General features: G+C 45.8%; 1 protein-coding gene across 3 annotated transcripts in view; it reads left to right on the forward strand.

Moving 5' to 3' along the window:
* Positions 1 to 24,090, forward strand: part of KLHL8 (kelch like family member 8) — an 81,836-nt gene that overhangs the window by 51,238 nt on the left and 6,508 nt on the right. For all 3 annotated transcript variants that reach the window (XM_063919860.1, XM_063919851.1, XM_063919856.1), the window contains exon 9: positions 23,394 to 23,595. In XM_063919860.1, the coding sequence (XP_063775930.1) occupies positions 23,394 to 23,595 (202 nt within the window). The remainder of the gene's footprint in view (positions 1 to 23,393; positions 23,596 to 24,090) is intronic.

A 24,090-nucleotide genomic window follows, 5' to 3' on the forward strand; every position in this document is an offset into this window, starting at 1 on the left:
CACCCAAGATGTCATCTCTATTGTCACTAAAACTATTCAAACTGAAATGAGGTCGGCGCTCACAGAATTTAGAAAAGATCTGACTGACTTGGGCACATGTACTGATTCCCTGGAACGTAAGATGGATGAGGTTTGCCAGTACCAAGCCGTGACTGAGCAGGAACTAACCGACCTCCTCGCAGATGTCGATCTTCATGAGGACCACTTGGAGGACCTGGACAATCGGAACCGCAGGAATAATATTAGGGTCCGCAACATTCCAGAGAGTGTTACCTTGGAGACCCTCCCAGGTTTTCTCGAGGGCCTGTTCCTCAAGCTGGTCCCCGGTACTCCGAAGGACCTGCTCCTTCTAGACAGAGCACATAGAGCGCTCCGCCCTCTGCCTTCCCCAACTCAGCCGCCCCAGGATGTCATCCTCCGATTCCACTACTACAAGACAAAAGAAAAGCTCATGTTTGCGGCACGGGAACAGCAATCCGTAGATAATTCCGGCACTCAACTCCAAATATACCAGGACTTGGCGCCTTCTACGCTTAGGAAACGTTGGGACCTTGCTGCCGTCACCAGAGTCCTCCGCACTCATTCTATTAAATATAAATGGGGATTTCCTTTTCAGCTCCAAGTTACCAAAGATGGATCCCATCACTCAGTTAAAACCCCTGCTCAAGGCTACGACCTTCTCAAGACTCTTGGCATTCTTGACACTTTACCTGACGAGCTTAGGAATTAACCCACATCCTCATCCCCATTGAGACCTCTGGCACCTACTCCCGATTGGTCTATTAAATGACATGGCTTTGTTATGACCAAGGATACGTAACTATGCTCTGTTTTATTACTGTGAATTTTTTTTTTATCTTTTTCTCTCCCCCCAACATTCTGACCATACTGATCTAGTTGTTCTACGGACTGTTTGATCTTTGGGACTTGTGTACGACAGCCCTACCTGGTCCCATTCAGACAATGATTATCGTGCCTTGTACTGGTAAGGCTAATACTTTGCTTACTATAGTGGGACCGCCTCAGGCTATAGGCACGATATCGTAATTACTGTTATTCCGTTTCCTGTTATAAGATTCATCAGTCGTTGGCTACATGTATTCATATGTACCTGTTTGTTCCTTTTTTTTTTTTTGTTCTTCTTTCCTCATGAGTATAGTTGCTCTCAATGTAATTGTTCTATTATATACTTGTCTAGTCATGTCCTGCAAATTTTTTTTTTTTTTTTACTCCTGTCTTGATCTGTTTATATCTCAGCCCTTGCGCTTGGCCGCAAGATGTCTTCGTTCCTGTTTTCCACGTTCTGGTTCTTATTAACTGTTTTCTTTTGTTGTCACTACCCCCCACACCGAAGGGGCTGCCTTGTTGGCACTACCCCTTTCTCTTTTAGACCCTACCCGCTTTTAGGAACGGGTCTATTCTGTGAGCTCTCTCTCGCACTTATTCTGCTCTTTTTCTCTCTGTTTTTCCTAGTCTTCCCTGTTTGGCCACGTCAATGGTTGTTCACTGCAATGCACTCTGATGACTATTACCCTCCATGACCTTGAAACTGTTATCCATTAATGTCAATGGTCTTAATTCCCCGACTAAACGTTCCATGGCGTTTAATTTCTTTGCTCGACACAAGCTGGACATAATCTTTCTACAAGAAACTCATTTTAAAGCTCCCCACCCTTCTTTAAATTGTAAGAAGTATCCTCACACCTTTTACTCAACTATGTCTGCCAAACGTAGGGGCACTGCTATAATGATCCACCGAGATCATCCCATAGTTATTCACGATTCTTTCCTTGATGATGGTGGTAGATTTGTAATTCTCTCAGGCACCCTCAATCAAATTCCTATCACCTTGGCGTCCGTGTACGCCCCAAACACGCAGCAGGGTTCCTTTTTTGGTATCTTCTCTGACCAGCTCTCTAAATTCTCGAATTCTAAAGTTATAGCAGCTGGGGATGGTAACGTTACTCTTGACCCCCTTTTTGATAGGTCTCACCCTAGTACGGGCACGTCTACTCACACGAAACTATCCAAACTTTTACAAACCTGTATCTCTTCTCACAACCTGTATGATAGCTGGAGGACACTGCATCCGTCCGCTCGAGGTTACACACACTATTCACCCCCACACAACCTATACACTCGTATCGACTATATTTTTGTAGACCGCGACTCCACCCAAAACCTCAGAGGGCCGCAAATAATTCCCACTACTTGGTCGGACCACTATGCGCTCATACTAGATATTGTTATCCCTCATAGGCTCTCGACCCCGCGTACATGGCGTTTAAATGAGTCTCTTCTTCTTAAACCCTCCAACATAGCTGACATTAACGACATGATTCGCACTTACCTTTCTGACAATAGTTCTCCTGATATTTCCCCTGCGGTTTTATGGGAAGCTCATAAAGTCACGCTACGTGGCCTTCTCATTACTCTTGCTTCGACCCATAAAAAGATTGAAGCTAAACGTATTCTTGAGTTGGAATCCGAATTGACTTCTTTAATCCTTCTCCACCAGCGTTTCCTGAAAAAAACGCCTGTATACTAAGATCCTCTCACTTAAAGGACAACTTTCGCAAATTCTCACCAAAAAAACTGTAAACTCACTCTTATGGATCTGCCAGAAGTTTTATGAAAAATCAGATAGAGCGGACACTTTGCTGGCTCGTCGCCTTCGGGCAAAACGTACACAAAGTCGTATCCTTGCCCTGAAATGCTCTGACGGATCCGTAACTTGTGACCCTAAGATTATGGCCTCACAATTTCATAATTATTATAAATCCCTCTACAACTTATCTTCATCTACTTTTACCGACCCTCTTCATATCACCAACATCCAACAATACTTATCCTCCTATCGCTTACCGAAGCTCACTGCTTCGGATCTAGAAATACTTAATGCCCCTATTTCCAACGAGGAAATTCTCACCACGATCGCTCAGCTACGCCGAACGTCCGCCCCGGAGCCATCTTTTATAAAAAATTTGCAGTCCCTTCTTCCTATGCTTCATTCATTATTTAACTCTTTATTAGAACAGGGCTCGCTGGATGCAGCCACCACCAGGGCCAACATCATCGTCATACCCAAGCCTGATCGCGACCCGCTGGAAATGAAAAATTATAGACCCATCTTACTTTTAAATACGGATCTCAAGTTCGCCAAAATCCTCGCGAACAGATTGGCCCCATTTCTGCCGGTTTTAATACATCCAGACCAGGTCGGTTTTGTTCCTAACCAACAGGCCGCGGACGATACACGCTGACTTATTAATCTTATCCACCTTTCCCAACGAGAATCCCTTCCGACCCTGGTGGTGGCTCTGGATGCAGAAAAAGCCTTTGATAGAGTAGCATGGCCCTTTATTCAACAAACCTTTTTACAATGCCGTTACCTCACTTTATTATAATCCCTCTGCCTCCGTTCTCGTTAATGGTCTCTCCTCCCCATCTCTTTCTATTAGGAATGGCACCCGACAAGGCTGCCCGCTCTCCCCGTTGCTGTTCGCCCTGGTGATGGAGCCTTTGGCAGCCAAAATCAGAATGAATGCCAATATCTCGGGTGTTACAATGGGGAACCACAACTTCAAAATAGCGCTGTACGCTGACGATGTCATATTAACTTTAACTGACCAGAGCATATCCTTACAGCTTTTATTTGAGGAGATTCAGACTTAGTCACCTGTCTAATTACAAACTCAACACTGACAAAACAGAGATCTTAGATCAGGCATGTCCAAACTGTGGCCCTCCAGCTGTTGTGAAACTACATATCCCAGCATGCCCTGACACAGTTTTGCTGTCAGAGAATGCTAAAGCTGTGTCAAGGCATGCTGGGATGTGTAGTTTCTCAACAGCTGGAGGGCCGCAGATTGGACATGCCTGTCTTAGATATACATGTGTCACCCCGGGATCTGCGCCTCCTACAATTTTCTTATCCGTTTAAGTGGCAACACACTAAGCTTAAGTATCTAGGCATCTATTTTCCTCTATACGCACTGACCTAGTCGGTGGTTTGGGCGCATAGCTGCTGTCAAGATGAACATACTCCCACGATTATTGTATCTTTGGCAGACTCTTCCAATCCACATACCAACTGAAATATTGAAAAATCTTCAACGGGATTTATCTATTTTTGTCTGGGCTGGGAAGAAACCCAGAGTTAAGATACGACTGCTCCAACAGCATCGGACCTCGGGGGGCCTCGGCATGCCAGATTTGATTAAATACTACCGTGCTACTCCCTTAGCCTCATGTGTTCTCTGGCACTCGCCTCCAGAGCAAAGACTGTGGACACTCTTGGAGGCTCATGCTGTAAATATGTATTCACCCTCAACCCTGTTATGTGGCGCTCCTCGCTCCTGCCCCACTTCGCCTCTCTTATTACCGGCAATGCGCTTTTCGTTATCGATCTGGGATCATTTCACCCGCTTTTATCACCTTCGTTCTTATAAACCTTCATTGACCCCCCTATGGGACAACGTTGAGTTTCCTCCAGGCACTGACCACCTCGCATTTAAATATTGGACCTCACATAATGTCCTTTTTTTAGTGGATTTGGCCCCTCTTCATTCCTTCCCCTCATTCGCGGACCTACAATCGCGTTTCTCACTTCCCCACTCGGTTTTCTATCAATTTTGCAAATTCGCCACCTTTATATAACCTCTGTAAATCTGCTCATCCTACAATCAAAACTGCCTTCGAATCTTTATGTTGTGGTCAACGTTCTACAAAGGGTTTGCTATCTGCTATTTACCAAATTTTACTCTCTCATAATACCCCCGCGAAAGAGGCACACGAATTAGCTTGGGAACGGGATATTGGGGAAACGTTAACCGTTGAGGAATGGGCTGATATCAGGCAGGAAATTGCTAAGAGTTCCTTGTCCGTTCGTATTAAGGAAAACTCTTATAAAATCTATTACCGATGGTACTTAGTCTGTAGTCTAGACGGCACTATCTATCCTTCTTGCTCTGATAAATGTTGGAGACTCTGTGGGCAGAGGGGAACCATGCTGCATGTTTGGTGGTCCTGTGCGCTCGTCCACCGCTACTGGCGCCAGGTTCACAAACTGATTTTGGAAATCACTAATATAGTTATCCCCGACTCACCCTTTTATTCTTTACTTTTACGCCCTATCCCTGACATTTCGAGCCAGCTCTTAAAACTTATTAAACACATTTTAAATACAGCCAAATGCCAAATTGCTGCAAATTGGAAGTCTGTCTCTTCTCCTACTCTTTCCGCTACTATCAATGCTATATGGTCCACATACAAATTAGAACGCATTACCGCTGCCCTTCAAGATACATCAGATAACTTTATTCGCACTTGTACGCCATGGACACTGCACTTCAATGCTGAACCACCATTGACGACCATCTGACCTATTGCCTTTATATATGTCTGTACTCTGTAAAGTGAGCGACCTCGTCTGGCCGACATTCTTCCCCCTCCCTTTCTTACCTTGTACTTACCTCTCTTTCTTTCCTTTTTCTTTTCCTCGCTTTACTCTGTTTCTCTTTCTGTACTTTGTATAATTGTATTGCTGTTTTTGTTATTTGATTGATAGGATCACTATGGGCCATGATGTTATGTCTTGTTGACGCCCCATCTCTATGCATCCCCTATATTGATCCACATTCTGTCTATTGTTCTTGCTTTTGTTCTTCTTATTGCAAAAATCAATAAAACTTATTTCCAAAAAAAATAACTGAGGATTTAATGGATAAAAATTGTTTCTTATCCACTTCCATCTGAAATGTATTGGTACATAGATATATACTGGGATACCCTGTGAACTGGCTACTGACTTTTAGAAATTGAATGTGATGGCATTGTTTTTATGATACTCTTTAATCCTTTAAGATAATTTTTTAATAAATGGTAAATTTAATGAAAGGTTGTTTGCGCGCTCTATTCTCTCCTCTTTTGTCTGCGTATACAGATATGTCCACTTACATCTAGCCTCCCTGCACTTTAAACAGCCCTTCTAGTCCTGCCGTGGCGTGACTTGGTAGTGCAGAGCGTCTTTTCGTGCAACGTTTTCCATTAAAATGCATCTTATTTGCAAAATGATATGCAGCATGCCTATATTCTGTGTGAGACCGAGGCTGCAACTGCGTACAAAATGCTATGCTACAGTGTCTTCCTGTAGCATTTCGTATGCAGATACAGGCTCAACCGCAAACAGTATATAGGCATGCCACACATCATGTTAATCAGCAAAAGCTGCTTGTGCATCTTATTCACATAACCATGCAAATAAGATTAATTTTAGGCAAAAAAAAGACACCCCGACGCTAACAGAATTCCACGGAACCTGTCGGCTCACTCATGCCAGGCTTCTCCTACTGGGTAGCGTATTGAGGCAAGATGTATGAGGACGCATCTGTACTCATGCACTTGACTTGTTTGGTTCTTTTAAAAAAGCGGAAATCATGTCACCCATTAGGCACTGCAACACATTAAAATATGTTGTTATCATTCGCTAATGCTCTCTCAATGTAAGTATTCCTCTGTTCTTAACTACCGGTATATGGGAACCATTCATTTTTTTTAGTTTTCCATTTTCTGTTCAATTCCAGATCTGATTTTGACTTTTACAACACGATAAAACAAAACTCTATATTTAATAACTTACATAGGGCAGTGTTTTAAAAGTTATTCTAGGATTATAGTTTTTACTGTGCCTTTCAGTTTGTCTAACGGAAATATTTATGGAGGAATGTGTATAATATCTTGTTATAGAACTTGTCCTATTTATGATGAAAGTAAGTGTTTGTGGAGTTCATCATTTAGTATGCAGCTACTTCTGACTTTTCTTAATATATAGCTCTTTTTTTCTCTAACGTCCTAAGTGGATGCTGGGGACTCCGTAAGGACCATGGGGAATAGCGGCTCCGCAGGAGACTGGGCACAAAGTAAAAAGCTTTAGGACTACCTGGTGTGCACTGGCTCCTCCCCCTATGACCCTCCTCCAAGCCTCAGTTAAGATTTTGTGCCCGAACGAGAAGGGTGCAATCTAGGTGGCTCTCCTGAGCTGCTTAGAGAAAAAGTTTAAAGTAGGTTTTTTACTTTCAGTGAGACCTGCTGGCAACAGGCTCACTGCATCGAGGGACTAAGGGGAGAAGAAGCGAACTCACCTGCGTGCAGAGTGGATTGGGCTTCTTAGGCTACTGGACATTAGCTCCAGAGGGACGATCACAGGCCCAGCCATGGATGGGTCCCGGAGCCGCGCCGCCGTCCCCCTTACAGAGCCAGAAGACTGAAGAGTCCGGAAAATCGGCGGCAGAAGACGTCCTGTCTTCATTAAGGTAGCGCACAGCACCGCAGCTGTGCGCCATTGCTCTCAGCACACTTCACACTCCGGTCACTGAGGGTGCAGGGCGCTGGGGGGGGCGCCCTGAGACGCAATAGAAATACCTTTTTTTGGCTAAAAATACATCACATATAGCTCCTGGGCTATATGGATGTATTTAACCCCTGCCTAAATTACAATAAAAAAGCGGGAGAAAGGCCGCCGAAAAGGGGGCGGAGCCTATCTCCTCAGCACACTGGCGCCATTTTTTCCTCACAGCTCCGTTGGAGGAAGGCTCCCTGACTCTCCCCTGCAGTCCTGCACTACAGAAACAGGGTAAAACAAGAGAGGGGGGGCATAAAATTGGCATATAAAGATATACAGCAGCTATATTAGGGAAAAACACTTATATAAGGTTATCCCTGTATATATATAGCGCTCTGGTGTGTGCTGGCAAACTCTCCCTCTGTCTCCCCAAAGGGCTAGTGGGGGGTCCTGTCCTCTATCAGAGCATTCCCTGTGTGTGTGCGGTGTGTCGGTACGTTGTGTCGACATGTATGAGAAGGAAAATGGTGTGGAGGCGGAGCAATTGCCTGTGTTAGTGATGTCACCCTCTAGGGAGTCGACACCTGACTGGATGATCTTATGGAAAGAATTACGTGATAGTGTCAGCACTTTACAAAAGTCTGTTGACGACATGAGACAGCCGGATAATCAGTTAATACCTGTACAGGCGTCTAAAACACCGTCAGGGGCTCTAAAGCGCCCGTTACATCAGGTCGATACAGACACGGACACTGACTCCAGTGTCGACGGTGAAGAAACAAACGTATTTTCCAGTAGGGCTACACGTTACATGATCACGGCAATGAAGGAGGTTTTGAACATTTCTGATACTACAAGTACCACAAAAAAGGGTATTATGTGGGGTGTGAAAAAACTACCCGTAGTTTTTCCTGAATCAGATGAATTAAATGAGGTGTGTGATGAAGCGTGGGTTTCCCCCGATAAAAAACTGCTAATTTCTAAAAAATTATTGGCATTATACCCTTTCCCGCCAGAGGTTAGGGCGCGCTGGGAAACACCCCCTAGGGTGGATAAGGTGCTCACACGCTTATCAAAACAAGTGGCGTTACCGTCTCCTGATACGGCCGCCCTCAAGGAACCAGCTGATAGGAAGCTGGAAAATGTCCTAAAAAGTATATACACACATACTGGTATTATACTGCGACCAGCAATCGCCTCAGCCTGGATGTGCAGTGCTGGGGTGGCTTGGTCGGATTCCCTGACTGAAAATATTGATACCCTGGACAGGGACAATATATTATTGACTATAGAGCGTTTAAAAGATGCGTTTCTATATATGCGAGATGCACAGAGGGATATTTGCACTCTGGCATCAAGAGTAAGTGCGATGTCCATTTCTGCCAGAAGAGGATTATGGACGCGACAGTGGTCAGGGGATGCGGATTCCAAACGGCATATGGAAGTATTGCCGTATAAAGGGGAGGAGTTATTTGGGGTCGGTCTATCGGACTTGGTGACCACGGCAACGGCCGGGAAATCCACCTTTCTACCCCAAGTCACCTCGCAGCAGAAAAAGATACCGTCTTTTCAGGCTCAGTCCTTTCGTCCCCATAAGGGCAAGCGGGCAAAAGGCCACTCATATCTGCCACGGGGCAGAGGAAGGGGAAAAAGACTGCAGCAGACAGCCTCTTCCCACGAACAGAAGCCCTCCCCCGCTTCTGCCAAGTCCTCAGCATGACGCTGGGGCCTTACAAGCGGACTCAGGCACGGTGGGGGCCCGTCTCAAGATTTTCAGCGCGCAGTGAGCTCACTCGCAAGTGGACCCCTGGATCCTGCAGGTAGTATCTCAGGGGTACAAATTGGAATTTGAGACGTCTCCCCCTCGCCGGTTCCTGAAGTCTGCTTTACCAACGTCTCCCCCCGACAGGGAGGCGATATTGGAAGCCATTCACAAGCTGTATTCCCAGCAGGTGATAATCAAGGTACCCCTCCTACAACAGGGAAAGGGGTATTATTCCACGCTGTTTGTGGTACCGAAGCCGGACGGCTCGGTGAGACCCATTTTAAATCTGAAATCCTTGAACACTTACATAAGAAGGTTCAAGTTCAAGATGGAGTCACTCAGAGCAGTGATAGCGAACCTGGAAGAAGGGGACTATATGGTGTCTCTGGACATCAAGGATGCTTACCTCCATGTCCCAATTTGCCCTTCTCACCAAGGGTACCTCAGGTTTGTGGTACAGAACTGTCATTATCAGTTTCAGACGCTGCCGTTTGGATTGTCCACGGCACCCCGGGTCTTTACCAAGGTAATGGCCGAAATGATGATTCTTCTTCGAAGAAAAGGCGTCTTAATTATCCCTTACGTGGACGATCTCCTGATAAGGGCAAGGTCCAGAGAACAGTTAGAGGTCGGAGTAGCACTATCTCAAATAGTACTACGACAGCACGGTTGGATTCTAAATATTCCAAAATCGCAGCTGATTCCGACGACACGTCTGCTGTTCCTAGGGATGATTCTGGACACAGTACAGAAAAAGGTGTTTCTCCCGGAGGAGAAAGCCAGGGAGTTATCCGACCTAGTCAGGAACCTCCTAAGACCAGGCCAGGTGTCAGTGCATCAATGCACAAAGGTCCTGGGAAAGATGGTGGCTTCTTACGAAGCGATTCCATTCGGCAGATTCCACGCAAGAACTTTTCAGTGGGATCTGCTGGACAAATGGTCCGGATCGCATCTTCAAATGCATCAGCGGATAACCCTGTCTCCAAGGACAAGGGTGTCTCTCCTGTGGTGGTTACAGAGTGCTCATCTCCTAGAGGGCCGCAGATTCGGCATTCAGGATTGGGTCCTGGTGACCACGGATGCCAGCCTGAGAGGCTGGGGAGCAGTCAAACAGGGAAAAAATTTCCAGGGCTTGTGGTCAAGCATGGAAACGTCACTTCACATAAATATCCTGGAACTAAGGGCCATTTACAATGCCCTAAGTCAGGCAAGGCCTCTGCTTCAGGGTCAGTCGGTGTTGATCCAGTCGGACAACATCACGGCAGTCGCCCACGTAAACAGACAGGGCGGCACAAGAAGCAGGAGGGCAATGACTGAAGTTGCAAGGATTCTTCGCTGGGCGGAAAATCATGTGATAGCACTGTCAGCAGTGTTCATTCCGGGAGTGGACAACTGGGAAGCAGACTTCCTCAGCAGACACGATCTCCACCCGGGGGAGTGGGGACTTCACCCAGAAGTCTTCCACATGATTGTGAACCGTTGGGAAAAACCAAAGGTGGACATGATGGCGTCCCGCCTCAACAAAAAACTGGACAGATATTGCGCCAGGTCAAGGGACCTTCAGGCAATAGCTGTGGACGCTCTGGTAACACCGTGGGTGTACCGATCAGTGTATGTGTTCCCTCCTCTGCCTCTCATACCCAAGGTATTGAGAATCATAAGAAGGAGAGGAGTAAAGACTATACTCGTGGCTCCGGATTGGCCAAGAAGGACTTGGTACCCAGAACTTCAAGAGATGCTCACGGAAGACCCGTGGCCTCTACCTCTAAGAAAGGACCTGCTCCAGCAGGGACCATGTCTGTTTCAAGACTTACCGCGGCTGCGTTTGACGGCATGGCGGTTGAACGCCGGATCCTGAAGGAAAAAGGCATTCCGGATGAAGTCATCCCTACCCTGATCAAAGCCAGGAAGGATGTAACTGTGCAACATTATCACCGTATTTGGCGTAAATATGTTGCGTGGTGTGAGGCCAGGAAGGCCCCTACAGAGGAATTTCAACTGGGTCGTTTCCTGCATTTCCTGCAAACAGGACTGTCTATGGGCCTAAAATTAGGGTCCATTAAGGTTCAAATTTCGGCCCTGTCAATATTCTTCCAAAAAGAACTAGCTTCAGTTCCTGAAGTTCAGACGTTTGTCAAGGGGGTACTGCATATACAGCCTCCTTTTGTGCCTCCAGTGGCACCTTGGGATCTCAATGTAGTTTTGGGATTCCTAAAATCACATTGGTTTGAACCACTCACCACTGTGGACTTAAAATATCTCACATGGAAAGTGGTAATGATGTTAGCCCTGGCTTCAGCCAGGCGTGTATCAGAATTGGCGGCTTTATCCTATAAAAGCCCTTACCTAATTTTTCATACGGATAGGGCAGAATTGAGGACTCGGCCTCAATTTCTTCCTAAGGTGGTTTCAGCATTTCACTTAAACCAGCCTATTGTGGTGCCTGCGGCTACTAGGGACTTGGAGGATTCCAAGTTGCTAGACGTAGTCAGGGCCCTGAAAATATATGTTTCCAGGACGGCTGGAGTCAGAAAATCTGACTCGCTGTTTATCCTGTATGCACCCAACAAGCTGGGTGCTCCTGCTTCTAAGCAGACGATTGCTCGTTGGATTTGTAGTACAATTCAGCTTGCACATTCTGTGGCAGGCCTGCCACAGCCAAAATCTGTAAAAGCCCATTCCACACGGAAAGTGGGCTCATCTTGGGCGGCTGCCCGAGGGGTCTCGGCTTTACAACTTTGCCGAGCAGCTACTTGGTCAGGGGCAAACACGTTTGCTAAATTCTACAAATTTGATACCCTGGCTGAGGAGGACCTGGAGTTCTCTCATTCGGTGCTGCAGAGTCATCCGCACTCTCCCGCCCGTTTGGGAGCTTTGGTATAATCCCCATGGTCCTTACGGAGTCCCCAGCATCCACTTAGGACGTTAGAGAAAATAAGAATTTACTTACCGATAATTCTATTTCTCATAGTCCGTAGTGGATGCTGGGCGCCCATCCCAAGTGCGGATTGTCTGCAATACTTGTACATAGTTATTGTTACAAAAATCGGGTTATTATTGTTGTGAGCCATCTTTTCAGAGGCTCCTTTGTTATCATGCTGTTAACTGGGTTCAGATCACAAGTTGTACGGTGTGATTGGTGTGGCTGGTATGAGTCTTACCCGGGATTCAAAATCCTTCCTTATTGTGTACGCTCGTCCGGGCACAGTATCCTAACTGAGGCTTGGAGGAGGGTCATAGGGGGAGGAGCCAGTGCACACCAGGTAGTCCTAAAGCTTTTTACTTTGTGCCCAGTCTCCTGCGGAGCCGCTATTCCCCATGGTCCTTACGGAGTCCCCAGCATCCACTACGGACTATGAGAAATAGAATTATCGGTAAGTAAATTCTTATTATTGGGTGGTGGTAATCTTCCAAGACAATTGCTTGTGGCATGACCTAATAGCCACATTGTAGCATGACAGGGTCTGAAAATGTGAGACTGAGACTACAACATTTCTGTGCTAAGTTATGGTCAGCACAAGGGATGTACAGTATATACTAGACAGTGAACAACTAAAGAACACTTAATCTGTTTCTTGTTTGGTCATATTGTTCCTTTGTGGACTGCGCTGTGTGTCATCCCTGATTATTCATCATATCCAGCTCTGCATGAAACCCGCTGCCTCCTCAATTGCAACCCTTAACACCATTGCCTGGGTCCTGTGGGTGATGATTCAGGGCTACAGAATTGACCTTTATGATTTAGAAAGCGCAAAAAACCTGTTTTGATCTGTGAAGGAAATGTGATTTTTTTTTCTCTACACTTTATAGTTCCATCTTGCAGGTTCCCATAGGCATAGGAGACACTTCACCAGTTTGTATCCCCACATTTACCTGGGTATAGTGTCATTATGTCTACAGTAGGGTTTTGCTGTTTTACTTCATGATTATTCCTTATTGGGAAGAATTTCTAATTGTGGAGGAGCCTACATTTAGCTTTGACCACCCATCCTTTGTCTATTTGATCATCCACTACAAACCCTAATGCAGAAGATTACATGCAAGCGCTGGACATTGTGGTGACAACATTAGATTAGGTTCCTTTTGTCCAATATCACAACAATAGGTTTGTCAGTTTACTCAACGGCCCTGATCTTTTGTCCAACAGCTTGCAGGCATCTCATGTGGATGGTGAAACACTGTCCCAGGGCACCTCCTTTTTTTGCTACCAGCTGGATCCTGCTGGTTATGTTCTAAGCTTCATCCCTGCTCAGTTATATTAGTTTCTCATAGCCACACCTCCCTTTATACATTATGAAATTAAGGGTAATATTCTTTTGCTTTCCTTTATTGCAGGCATGTCTGAACTGTGGCCCTCCAGCTGTTGAGAAACTACACATCCCAGCATGCCCTGACACAGCTTTAGCATTCTCTGACAGCAAAACTGTGTCAGGGCATGCTGGGATATGTAGTTTCACAACAGCTGGAAGGCCGCAGTTTGGACATGCCTGCTTATTGTAAGGTAGCCCTCAAGGGTGACTTAATGCATGTCAGTTGATAGTACTACTGCGGTGTCTTGTATCAAAAATGGCAAGAGACAAAGAATGCGATGACCAAGGCCACCAGAATCGTGCAATGGGCAAAAGTCTATGATATTTCTTACAAAAATGCTCACGCTCCGCTGAACGCTCCTGGAGGAAATCTCGCTCTCTGCCGGACTTCCTCCATTTCAAGTTTATTCTCTCCTCCTACAGCTCTGCTCTTTCCCTCGCCAAGCAATCCTTTTTCCAAGCACTCATCTCTTCTCAGTCCTCCTGTCCACGCCGTCTCTTTGAAACTTTCAACACTCTCCTTCGCCCCCCTCCTCCTCCCCTCCCATCCTCCCTCACTGCCACTGACTTTGCCTCCTTCTTCATCTCCAAAATTGAGGACATCCAACGCGACATCTCCCGCCGTCACCCCTCTGCTACCCCCCTACCCCCTTTATCCCTCCCCTCCATCTATCCCACCCTGTCCTCCTTCTGTCCCACTTCAGAAAAGGAAGTCCACTCCCTCATCTTATCCTCCCCCCCCCCCCCCCCCCCCTCTCCACCTGCCCCCCGGACCCCCTTCCCTCCCGTCTTCTCCGCTCCCTCTCCCCCACTGCCTGCTCCCACCTTGCTCACCTCTTTAACCTGTCCCTCTCTACCGGCATCTTCCCCTCGCCATTCAAACATGCTCTGGTGTCGCCTATTCTCAAAAAACCCAACCTCGACCCCTCATCACCTACTAACTACCGCCCCATCTCTCTTCTCCCTTGCGCCTCCAAATTACTTGAACGACTAGTCTACAGCCGTCTCACAAGCTACCTCTCTGACAGCTCCATCCTCGATCCACTACAATCTGGCTTTCGCCCTCTCCACTCAACTGAGACTGCCCTGGTGAAAGTCACCAATGACCTGCTTTCGGCCAAATCCAGGGGCTACTTCTCTCTGCTCATCCTTCTGGACCTCTCTGCTGCCTTTGACACCGTAGATCATCCTCTCCTCCGCACACTCCAAAACGCTGGCCTCTCTAGCACTGTCCTTGACTGGTTTTCTTCTTACCTCACCAACCGCTCCTTCTCTCTGTGTGCCTCCAGCACCACTTCACACCCTTCCATCCTTCCTGTTGGTGTCCCTCAGGGTTCTGTCCTTGGACCCCTTCTGTTCTCCCTGTACACCTCTTCCCTGGGTGCGCTCATTAACTCATTTGGCCTTCAATACCACCTCTATACTGATGACACACAACTCTACCTCTCATCTCCTGATCTGTCCCCCTCTGTCCTCTCTCAGGTTTCCAGCTGCCTCTCTGCAATCTCCTCCTGGATGTCTGAACGCTCTCTAAAGCTCAACATGGACAAAACTGAACTCATCATCTTCCCCCATCCAGAGCAACACCCCCGACCAATATCTCCATCATTGTTGACAACACCACCATCTCCCCCGTTCCCCAACTCCGCTGCTTGGGTGTCACTCTTGACTCCTCCTTCTCCTTTGCACCCCACATCCAAGCACTGGCACAATCCTGTCGTTTCCAGCTACGCAACATTGCTCGTATCAGGCCATATCTCTCCCAGAGTGCAACTAAACTCATCATCCACTCACTGGTCATCTCACGACTTGACTACTGCAATGTCATCCTCACTGGCCTTGCTTGCTCCCATCTTGCTCCCCTCCAATCTGTCCTGAACTCCGCAGCTAGGCTTATCTTCCTTTCCCGCCGCACCACATCTGCCACTCCCCTTCGACAAAATCTACACTGGCTCCCATTCCCCTACAGAAACCTCTTCAAACTCCTTACCCTCACATACAAGGCCATATCTAATTCCACTGCTCCCTACATCTCCAACCTCCTTTCCCTTCATACTCCCTCCCGCCCCCTACGGTCGACTAATGACCATCACCTCTCTACCGCCCTGGTCACTGCTTCCCATGCACGAGTTCAGGATTTTGCCCGTGCTGCACCCCTTCAGTGGAACGCACTCCCCCGCTCCATTAGACTCTCCCCGACCTTGCAAAGCTTCAAACGGGCACTAAAAACCCACCTATTCATCAAAGCATACCCTCCCGATGCATAACCCAGTGCTGAAGCCGCGCCTCCACCCCCCTGCCTCATGCCGTGAACATCTCCGCTTTGCTTGAATACTGCCATCAGGCTACCTCCCACTTGCCTGCACCTCTTGTCATCTGTCTGTCGCCCCTCCCCACTAGATTGTTAGCTCTTCAGAGCAGGGCCCTCTTTCCTCTTGTTATCGAAGCCCTCGTCTCGACACATTTCAGTCGCAGCTCTCCCCTACTCAACGACCATCTTTATCCTGCTAGTCAAGGCTCATCTCCATCTATTGCCACCAGCCTCTAGTAGTACGATGATCACTCCATCAATACTTACATCTTAGCTGTATTATGTCTTGAGAACGTGTGGTGCTCTGTTACCTGTACTCTTTCTGTTATTTATTTACTGTAATGCTATGTTTTGTCTCCCTGTACTGTCCTTTGTACGATTCTGCGAAACACATGTGGCGCCTTATAAATAAAATGTAGTAATAATAATAATAATATTCCAATCAATCCACCTTTTCGTTAAGTTGGCATACTTCAATCTGGTAAACACCAACATTTTGGCTATGTATCTGGCCTTGATTCTTTAGCTCATATCCGAGTCCTAAATACTTGAGGTGGATCTGATAACATCTTGTCACAATTTCAAAGTCCTGTCTCGCTATAGGGATCCTCTGGCACTAGGCATGGAAACCAGAGAACATTTACTCGCCACTATTATCTGGAATACTTCTCTTTTCTCTGGCCATGCTTTCTCATATACTGAAGTGAGGTAAGAGATCATGGATCATAAAGTTTGTAGCTGTAAGGGCTGGGGAAAACCGATGCTGCCCTTTTTGACCAGATCTGCTTTCTTATACCCCTTTTCCACTAGCTCAAAAAACACGGGTAAATGCACGGGGCGCGCATTTACCCATGTTTTTGCAAGTGCAAAAGGGTATTCCCGCAAAAACCCAGATCAAGTGACCCGTGAATCCTACCGTGCTCCCGTTGACACTGTATGGAAGGGCGGCGCTGGGAGATCATGTGATCTCTCAGCGCCTCCCCTGCCGCGTCACTAGCAGCGTCACCAACCCGGCAATATGCCAGGTTGGTGACTGCTGATGGGAAAGGGGGCTGAGCACAAGCCGCAGCCGGGTAGCACCTGTGTCAGGCTCCCTGCTGCGACCCGTGCTCATTGGTGGAAAAGGGGTATTAGTGACATGTACTGCATTCCACAGATATAGTTTATCCGTGCTATGAGTGGTATTTAAAAGAGGCTCCATAAGGTTATCATACATATATAAATAAATAAATGAGCACTATGTATGAATCTGAGTTTGTTTATTAATATAAGTGATTAAACTAATCCTGTCCCTCACCACATAACTGAAACTAAAGATGACCATTAATTAATCAGAATTTCTCTATAACAAACATTTGGCCTAGGGGTCCGTGAAAAAACACAAAAACAAACGTCTGATACTCCAGGGGGCAGTGATTTAAAAATTTGTTAGGAACCACTGATTTAAAAGATATGACATAGTAAAGTGGAGGTAAATAATGGGAAGGATTGTGAAAGTGCACATATACGAGCAAGACTATAATAGACAGAACAAGATAACAATAGATGATCATGACAATTACATTAACAATGTGAGACTGGACAACAGTAAAAAACTAGGAGAATAGGTGTAACTATATGTAGTAATGGTAGACTTACCGTCGATAACTCTATTTCTCCTAAGTCCACAGTATCCACAGGATAACATTGAGATATGAGGTAGCGTCAGCGGAATGGCACCAATTGATCAAAAGCTTTCGGCCTCCCAGAATGCAACGGGCCAGTGTCCTATATACCCGCCTCTTGGCACAGGCAATTCAGTTATTTTCCAAAGCTTAAGGCAGGAGCATCATAGCACGCCCTAATCAGGCGAGAAGAACATACATAAACACTTCCATACAAGAAGGAAGAGGTTAGTAAGCATAAGGATCCTCAAATCAGGTGCGTCACGGTGGGATCTCTGTGGATACTGTGGACTTCGGAGAAATAGTAATCGACGATAAGTCTACCAAAACGACATATTTCTCCTGTAGGATCCACAGTTTATCCACAGGATAACATTGGAATGTCCCAAAGCAATATTAGTGGAGGGGACACTCCTGATAGGACAGGAGAATCCTTTGCCCGAATGCAGCATCCTGAGAGGCAAAGGTATCAAAGGCATAATGTCTAATGAATGTGTTAATGGACCTGCCTTACGAGTAGAGTGAGCAGAGACATTAGCCGGAATAGGGAGATCAGCTTGAGAATATGCTTCTGAAATATTCATCCGAAGCCACCTCGCCAGTGTCTGCATGTCAGCAGACCATCCTCTCTTGTGAAATCCATAGAGAATGAAGAGAGTATCTGTCTTTCTGATGGCACTAGTATGATCCACGTAAATCCTTAAAGCACGGACTACGTCCAGTGATGTATCTCCCACAGAAATGTCCGGCCCTTGGAAAGCCGAAACTACAATTTCTTTAAGGTGGAACTTGGAGACCACCTTAGGAAGATATCCAGATTTGGTTCTGAGAACTGCTCTATCTGGATGAAAAATCAAAAAAAGGGGGCGACTTAATACCACCCCTAAATCTGAGACTTTTAGCTAGTAGAAAGAGAACCTTAGCTGTCAACCATTTAAGATCCACTTGACTCAGTGGTTCTAATGGGGCAACTTGAAGCACCTTTAGGACTAATTTAGGTCCCAAAGAGCTGTAGGAGGAACAAAAGGAGGTTGGATGTGAAGCATTCCTTGGGGAAAAAAGGGCAAACATCCTGTAGGTTAGCAATTTTCTTTTGAAACCATACAGTCAATGCTGACACCTGAACTCTCAAGGAAGCCACCCGTAGACCTTTATCCATTCCTACCTGAAGGAATACTAGGACTCTGGAAACTCTGAAAGACCTAGGGTCAAACTTCCTGGCAATGCACCATTGAATATAAGTATGCCATATTCTGTAATAAATGCTAGCAGAGGATGGTTTCCTTGCTGTAAGCATTGTTTAAATTACCTGTTTGAAAATTCTTTTGCTTTCAAGATGGAAGTCTCAAGAGCCATGCCGTCAAAGACAGCCGATCCAAGTGCTTGTAATAACAAGGACCCTGAGACAGTAGATTTGGATGCTGAGGGATCTGTGTACCAATGTCGTCTGGGCAAAGCTAGAGCTATTAGTATCACATGCGTATCTACCTTGGGACCAACCTCCCTTTTCAAACAGTCCCCAAGAGGATAAGGAGAATTCAATTTTTTTGGAGTTCTGAACTTTTTACTGGGTGTAACCCAAGACTCTTGCATGATTTCCCTCAGCTGTTCTGACTCTGGAAATTCAGTTCTGGCTGTTTTGGGATGTTTAAACACCGGTGCCTTGGATTTTAACACAGGCACTGCTGCCTCCTCTAAGGATAGAATGGCTTTCATAGCATTATCTACTGAGCTGGGACCTTCATCCTCGTCTCTGTATGCAGACTCAGAATGCCAGGAACCATCCTTATCCTCTGAAGAGTCCTCTTCTGAAACATATGTAGACTGTGAAGAGGATGTTTCGTGTCTTTGTGATTTACTTTCCACAGGTCTTTCAGCCCGTTTTTGTTGAAAGGCTGCAGATTCCTGGACTGGATGTGATAAGACTCAGGGGAATGTTGCATGTAAGGGTTAACTGGGTAACCTATCCCTGGTTTGGGAGCTGGCATTATCCGCTCGGCTATACTGGATAATGTTTGTGCAAATGAAGCCCATGGGGGTTCTGATTGAACCTGTGCCCGCCTTGGATTATTAAGGAGGCTTTGGTGAAAGCTATAACAATTCGCATATAATCCATTTTGTACCAGATCTTGAGAGGGTAATCCTGCTTTGCATGACAAACATGATATCAATGTTGGTGCTGCTGTGGAGAGTGTATCCTCCTCACCCTTGCCTCTCTTAGACATGGTAAACAAATCATACACCTGTATGGTGTTAACTACACAATTTGTGACCATATTCACTTTAAGCTTGCTAAAGTGATATACAATCCGATCCCTTCCTGCCTTGCACCAGCATTAAGAATCGGTATATACAGAGACAGCAGAACTGACGGAAATATAGTACAGTATAGAAAAAAGTCAGCAGCCGCACTAGCAATCAGTCACAAGTTATACATTAGTATAATAAGCAATATGAGCATATATTCAACTACAAATACATTTCAGGTATGTAGGAAAAACAAATTACTGCATTACCTTATATAGGATTTTTAACGTATTCAGTCGCACAGCGAAAGAAACAGCAGTAACAGTTTATCAGACTCTTATGCATCAGGCACTTATCCAACTATTCGTACCCCAATGGTTGGTAGAGACTTAGGGGTAATTCAGACTGGATCGCTGCATCGCTCGCAGTCTGAATATTTTTGTGGAGTGTGCATGCGCAGCGGCCACACTGCGCGTGCACACTCCAGGAGTCCAGTGAAATGCTATGAGTATCTCTGGGCTACGATTGCCCCTGCCTGATTGACAGGCAGAGGCGGGAGGGGGCGTGCCTATGGCATTAGAACGGTGTTGGTGAGGTGCGGTCGGGACCATTGGGTGGGTGGGCTGTGGCGTCTTCGTGACATCACACGCAGCCGCTGCGAACCGGGATGTGGCCAGTAGCTCCCTGCCAGAGCGCAGGAGCTGCGCTGGCAGGGAGCTATTCCCCAGGTACAAAAGCATCGCCGCTGTGTTATCTTTTGTACCTGTGTGGAAAAGGTAGGGCCTGACATGTGGGGCGGACTAACCCTGTGCTTTGCGTCCCCCCGCATGTCAGAGTAAGTGATCATAGATGTGCTAATTTTAGCACATCTACGATCAACTCTGAATTATCCCCTTAGTGCTATATCACCTTCCTCAGGAGAGCGGGATACAGGGAGACTTAACCCCGCTTCCAGGATCGATCAATACGTTATCCAACGCTGAGTGGATCCAGACGCAAATAGTGAACACCGACGCTCAAGTGAACACAGACGCACCATTGACACAGCCGCCTATGCTGCGACTGGGTCAGTTGGATATCTAGCGTCTCAGATGGAAGCGAGAAATCCGTTCATGGCAGGAAACTTGGAGCTAACTAGAAACGACCCGGGGGGAGGGGCAACCAGGGGAGCGTCTTACTCCCCACTGCTGATATCAACACCAGGGAAAGCGGCCTCACACTAACCTCTGGAGCCTAGGATCCCTGAGGCCTAGCACTGGTGCACCCGAGGTGCCAGCCGCATCAGAGACTGTTCGGTAGTCTCCTCCCGAAAACAGTGCGGCTGTGTCTCGCGTCTCCCCCGCTAAGCGAAACTGATGCCTTACCCACTCCCCGTACTCCAGCCACAGCCTGGTAATGTCAGCTGGACTTGCTATTACATCCACACAGATGCCCGCCGAAACAGCACTGCACACATGAGTAAGCGTTGTTGCGACCTGGCGGAGATTTGTTGGAGCGACTCTTTCTAAGGTGCGTATACAACACTTTTTAGAAAGAGCGTTCAAAAAGAATAAGGCTATAAAAATAAAATAATAAAAAGCCTATGGCTGCAAAAAACCAGCAGCTCCATGACCATGGTCCGGTGCCTGCCGCACCAAACAAAAACTGAATTGCCTGAGCCAGGAGGTGGGGATATAGGGGACTGGCCCGTTACATTCTGGGAGGCCGAAATGTTTTGATTGATTTGGTGCCATTCCGCTGACGCTACCTCATATCCCAATGTTATCCTGTGGATAAACTGTTGACCATGCAGGAGAAATTAAAAATAGAAAAGTGGGTCTGCAAACAGTTTCTATGGTGTTTTGTAGTTTGTACTCATGCCATATGCAGTAGTAGCATCCTCATAGCGGATCCTGTTGCCTGTTTGGAGCAGCTGGGAAATGTGAAACTATGATCCTTTTATGAAGATTTAGGGCTGTATTTACAAAGCCGCTGGTTTGAGCTGAAAATGTAAAGCCCAGTATGCTTTACAGTGAATATAACCATACGAGTCATTCGGTAGCACACACCAGCCTTGCTGCTGCAAGTCACTGACCTAGCTTCTTGTGGTTTTTCTTTACTCCCATACCATGGAGTGTGTATAATATATCTATACAAAATAGTCAGTAGGTCGACCACATTTGGTCGACAGGGTCAAATGGTCGACTGGGTTAAAAGGTCAAAATGAAAATGGTTGACATAAGTTTTTTGGGGTGTCCATTTTGTTTCATCATACGTGACCACAATTAGTGTAACGTGTACCCTCGCCGGGCTCTGTGCGCATGCCACCGGTTACTATTCCCAATCGTTCACGTGGATGCTAAATGAAGCAAAAGTTGACCATTTTGTAAAACACATTGTGTTGACCAGAAACACAGTTGACTTTTTACCTGTTGACCTTTTGATCATGTCGACCTATTGACTGTCCAACTACACACTGTCTTTCCATTGACTGGAACCCATATCATGTGATTGATAGATGATGATTTCTGTTCTTGACATTAAATCCTTTTTTGTGTGGTTTACTGGGGAATCCTTATAGTCTGAGCTGTTTTATATACGGTTAGTGGTAAAGTTGCCATCAGGTAATATTTACTATATAAGTTAAATACTTTCTACAGAAAGCTTTGGATAAATAAGTACCACTTGTAGTTGTGGTTTAATGCTGACTGGCATTTGGTCACTGTTCCAAATGATATCATCGTTGTGGTGAACAGCAAATATGGATCTGTTCTACCCAAACGCCCATCAGCCCCCATGGTTTAAAGAAAAATAAAGATATGCTCAACCAGGACAATCTGTCTAAATAGCCCATTCTGACGTTTTTTTATTGTATACATTTTATTGCTGGCACCTGTTTGACCAGGTTAATGGATGAGAAAGGGGTTTCACCACAGGTGATGGCAATCCTAAATTAAGAGGGAAGTCCAGGAGCAGAGCATTGTCCCTCCTGGAGAAGGTCATGTTGGGAGGTATGCATATATTATTCATTGTGCCCCACACATCTCTGACCCTTCTATCCAATATCTTACTTCTTTACATTCTCTGGAGAAAATTATGTAGATGGTAATAGAAAGAACAGGAAACATTACATTTAAATATAAGAATTCAATGCTACCCCGGAACTTTGTGTTAGGGAGATCTGGTTTGGATAGAAGTTAAATACAGGCCTGACTATATGGGTTTTTTTTTACTTGGGTTAAGAAAGCATGATTGTATTGCTCTTAAGTCTGGAAAAAAAGCAAAGAGATTAGATTGTCCATGCTGGAAGGTTGATCTCTGTACAGTATGTTCATATTTGGTAAATCTGTTCTAGTCCTGAAGAAGGTATTTTGGATCTGTTTCATGTTTGTACTCATATGCTTTAGCAAATGCAATTTTCTAGGCTTCGGCAGTGCTAATGTTAGCAAGTGACATCTGCAATGGAAAGAGACGCCATTGAAGGCAGATACATGGCACATACACGCCCCAAAAAACGGCCATGACACACCCGCATCTTTGCAATCATTCCCGTTAACTCCCCCAAACGGTCCCTTCCTGTCAGTCCCTCTGTGATTACATCCTTACTGCGAGTGGAAGCTCAGTTACCTTGGCACATGCGCAGTGCTATCGTGGCATGTGCCCAGTCTGCTGCTGATCGCTCTGTTGCAAAAACATTGGCATTGTGTACAAACCTGAATTGAGCACATTGTACTTTAGCTCTTAACTGACTTTTTTTTTTAATCTTTTCTTACAGGTGGTTTTGATGACAATTCTCCTCTGAGTTCTGTAGAACGATATGACCCGCGTACCAACAAGTGGGAGTATGTCGCGGAGCTCACTACCCCAAGGGGTGGCGTTGGCATAGCAACTCTAATGGGAAAAATTTATGCTGTTGGTGGTCACAATGGTAACGCATATCTAAATACTGTGGAATCCTATGACCCAATAATTAACAGGTAATTGTGTAGGTCATTGAGCAGACTTTAGGGGCTCAAATTAAGCAAAAAACATTTGTTTCTCTGTGTAGCCATATTGACAGAAGTAAACCTAAACCATCTATAGTGGACCATGCTCCCATCACCATTATTCCCAAATAACTTAGGGGAAGATGTATCAAAACTTTGAGAGGGATAAAGTGTAGAAGTTGCCCGTAACAACCAGTAAGTGTCTGTCATCTCCTTATGCTTTATAGCCATAGACGCAAGAGTCTATTTTGATGTTCTATCCTTTCTTTACTAACTACTGGACTGTAGATGCTTCCACAGTCCTTTTTTATAAAAGAGACCCACTGACCAACCTCAAACCACTGGTCTCGCTTATGAATTGGACCTTCCTTCTCATTGTAGCACCCTTGCTGCATCACCACTTAACTATCTCTTCCTAATAAAACCGCTCAGAAATGTATGTGGTTTTTTTTAATTACGTAATAAAGTTTAAAAAGTATTTTTAAT

This window comes from Pseudophryne corroboree, chromosome 1 (genome assembly GCF_028390025.1).
Source record: "Pseudophryne corroboree isolate aPseCor3 chromosome 1, aPseCor3.hap2, whole genome shotgun sequence".
Taxonomy (NCBI): Eukaryota; Metazoa; Chordata; class Amphibia; order Anura; family Myobatrachidae; genus Pseudophryne; species Pseudophryne corroboree.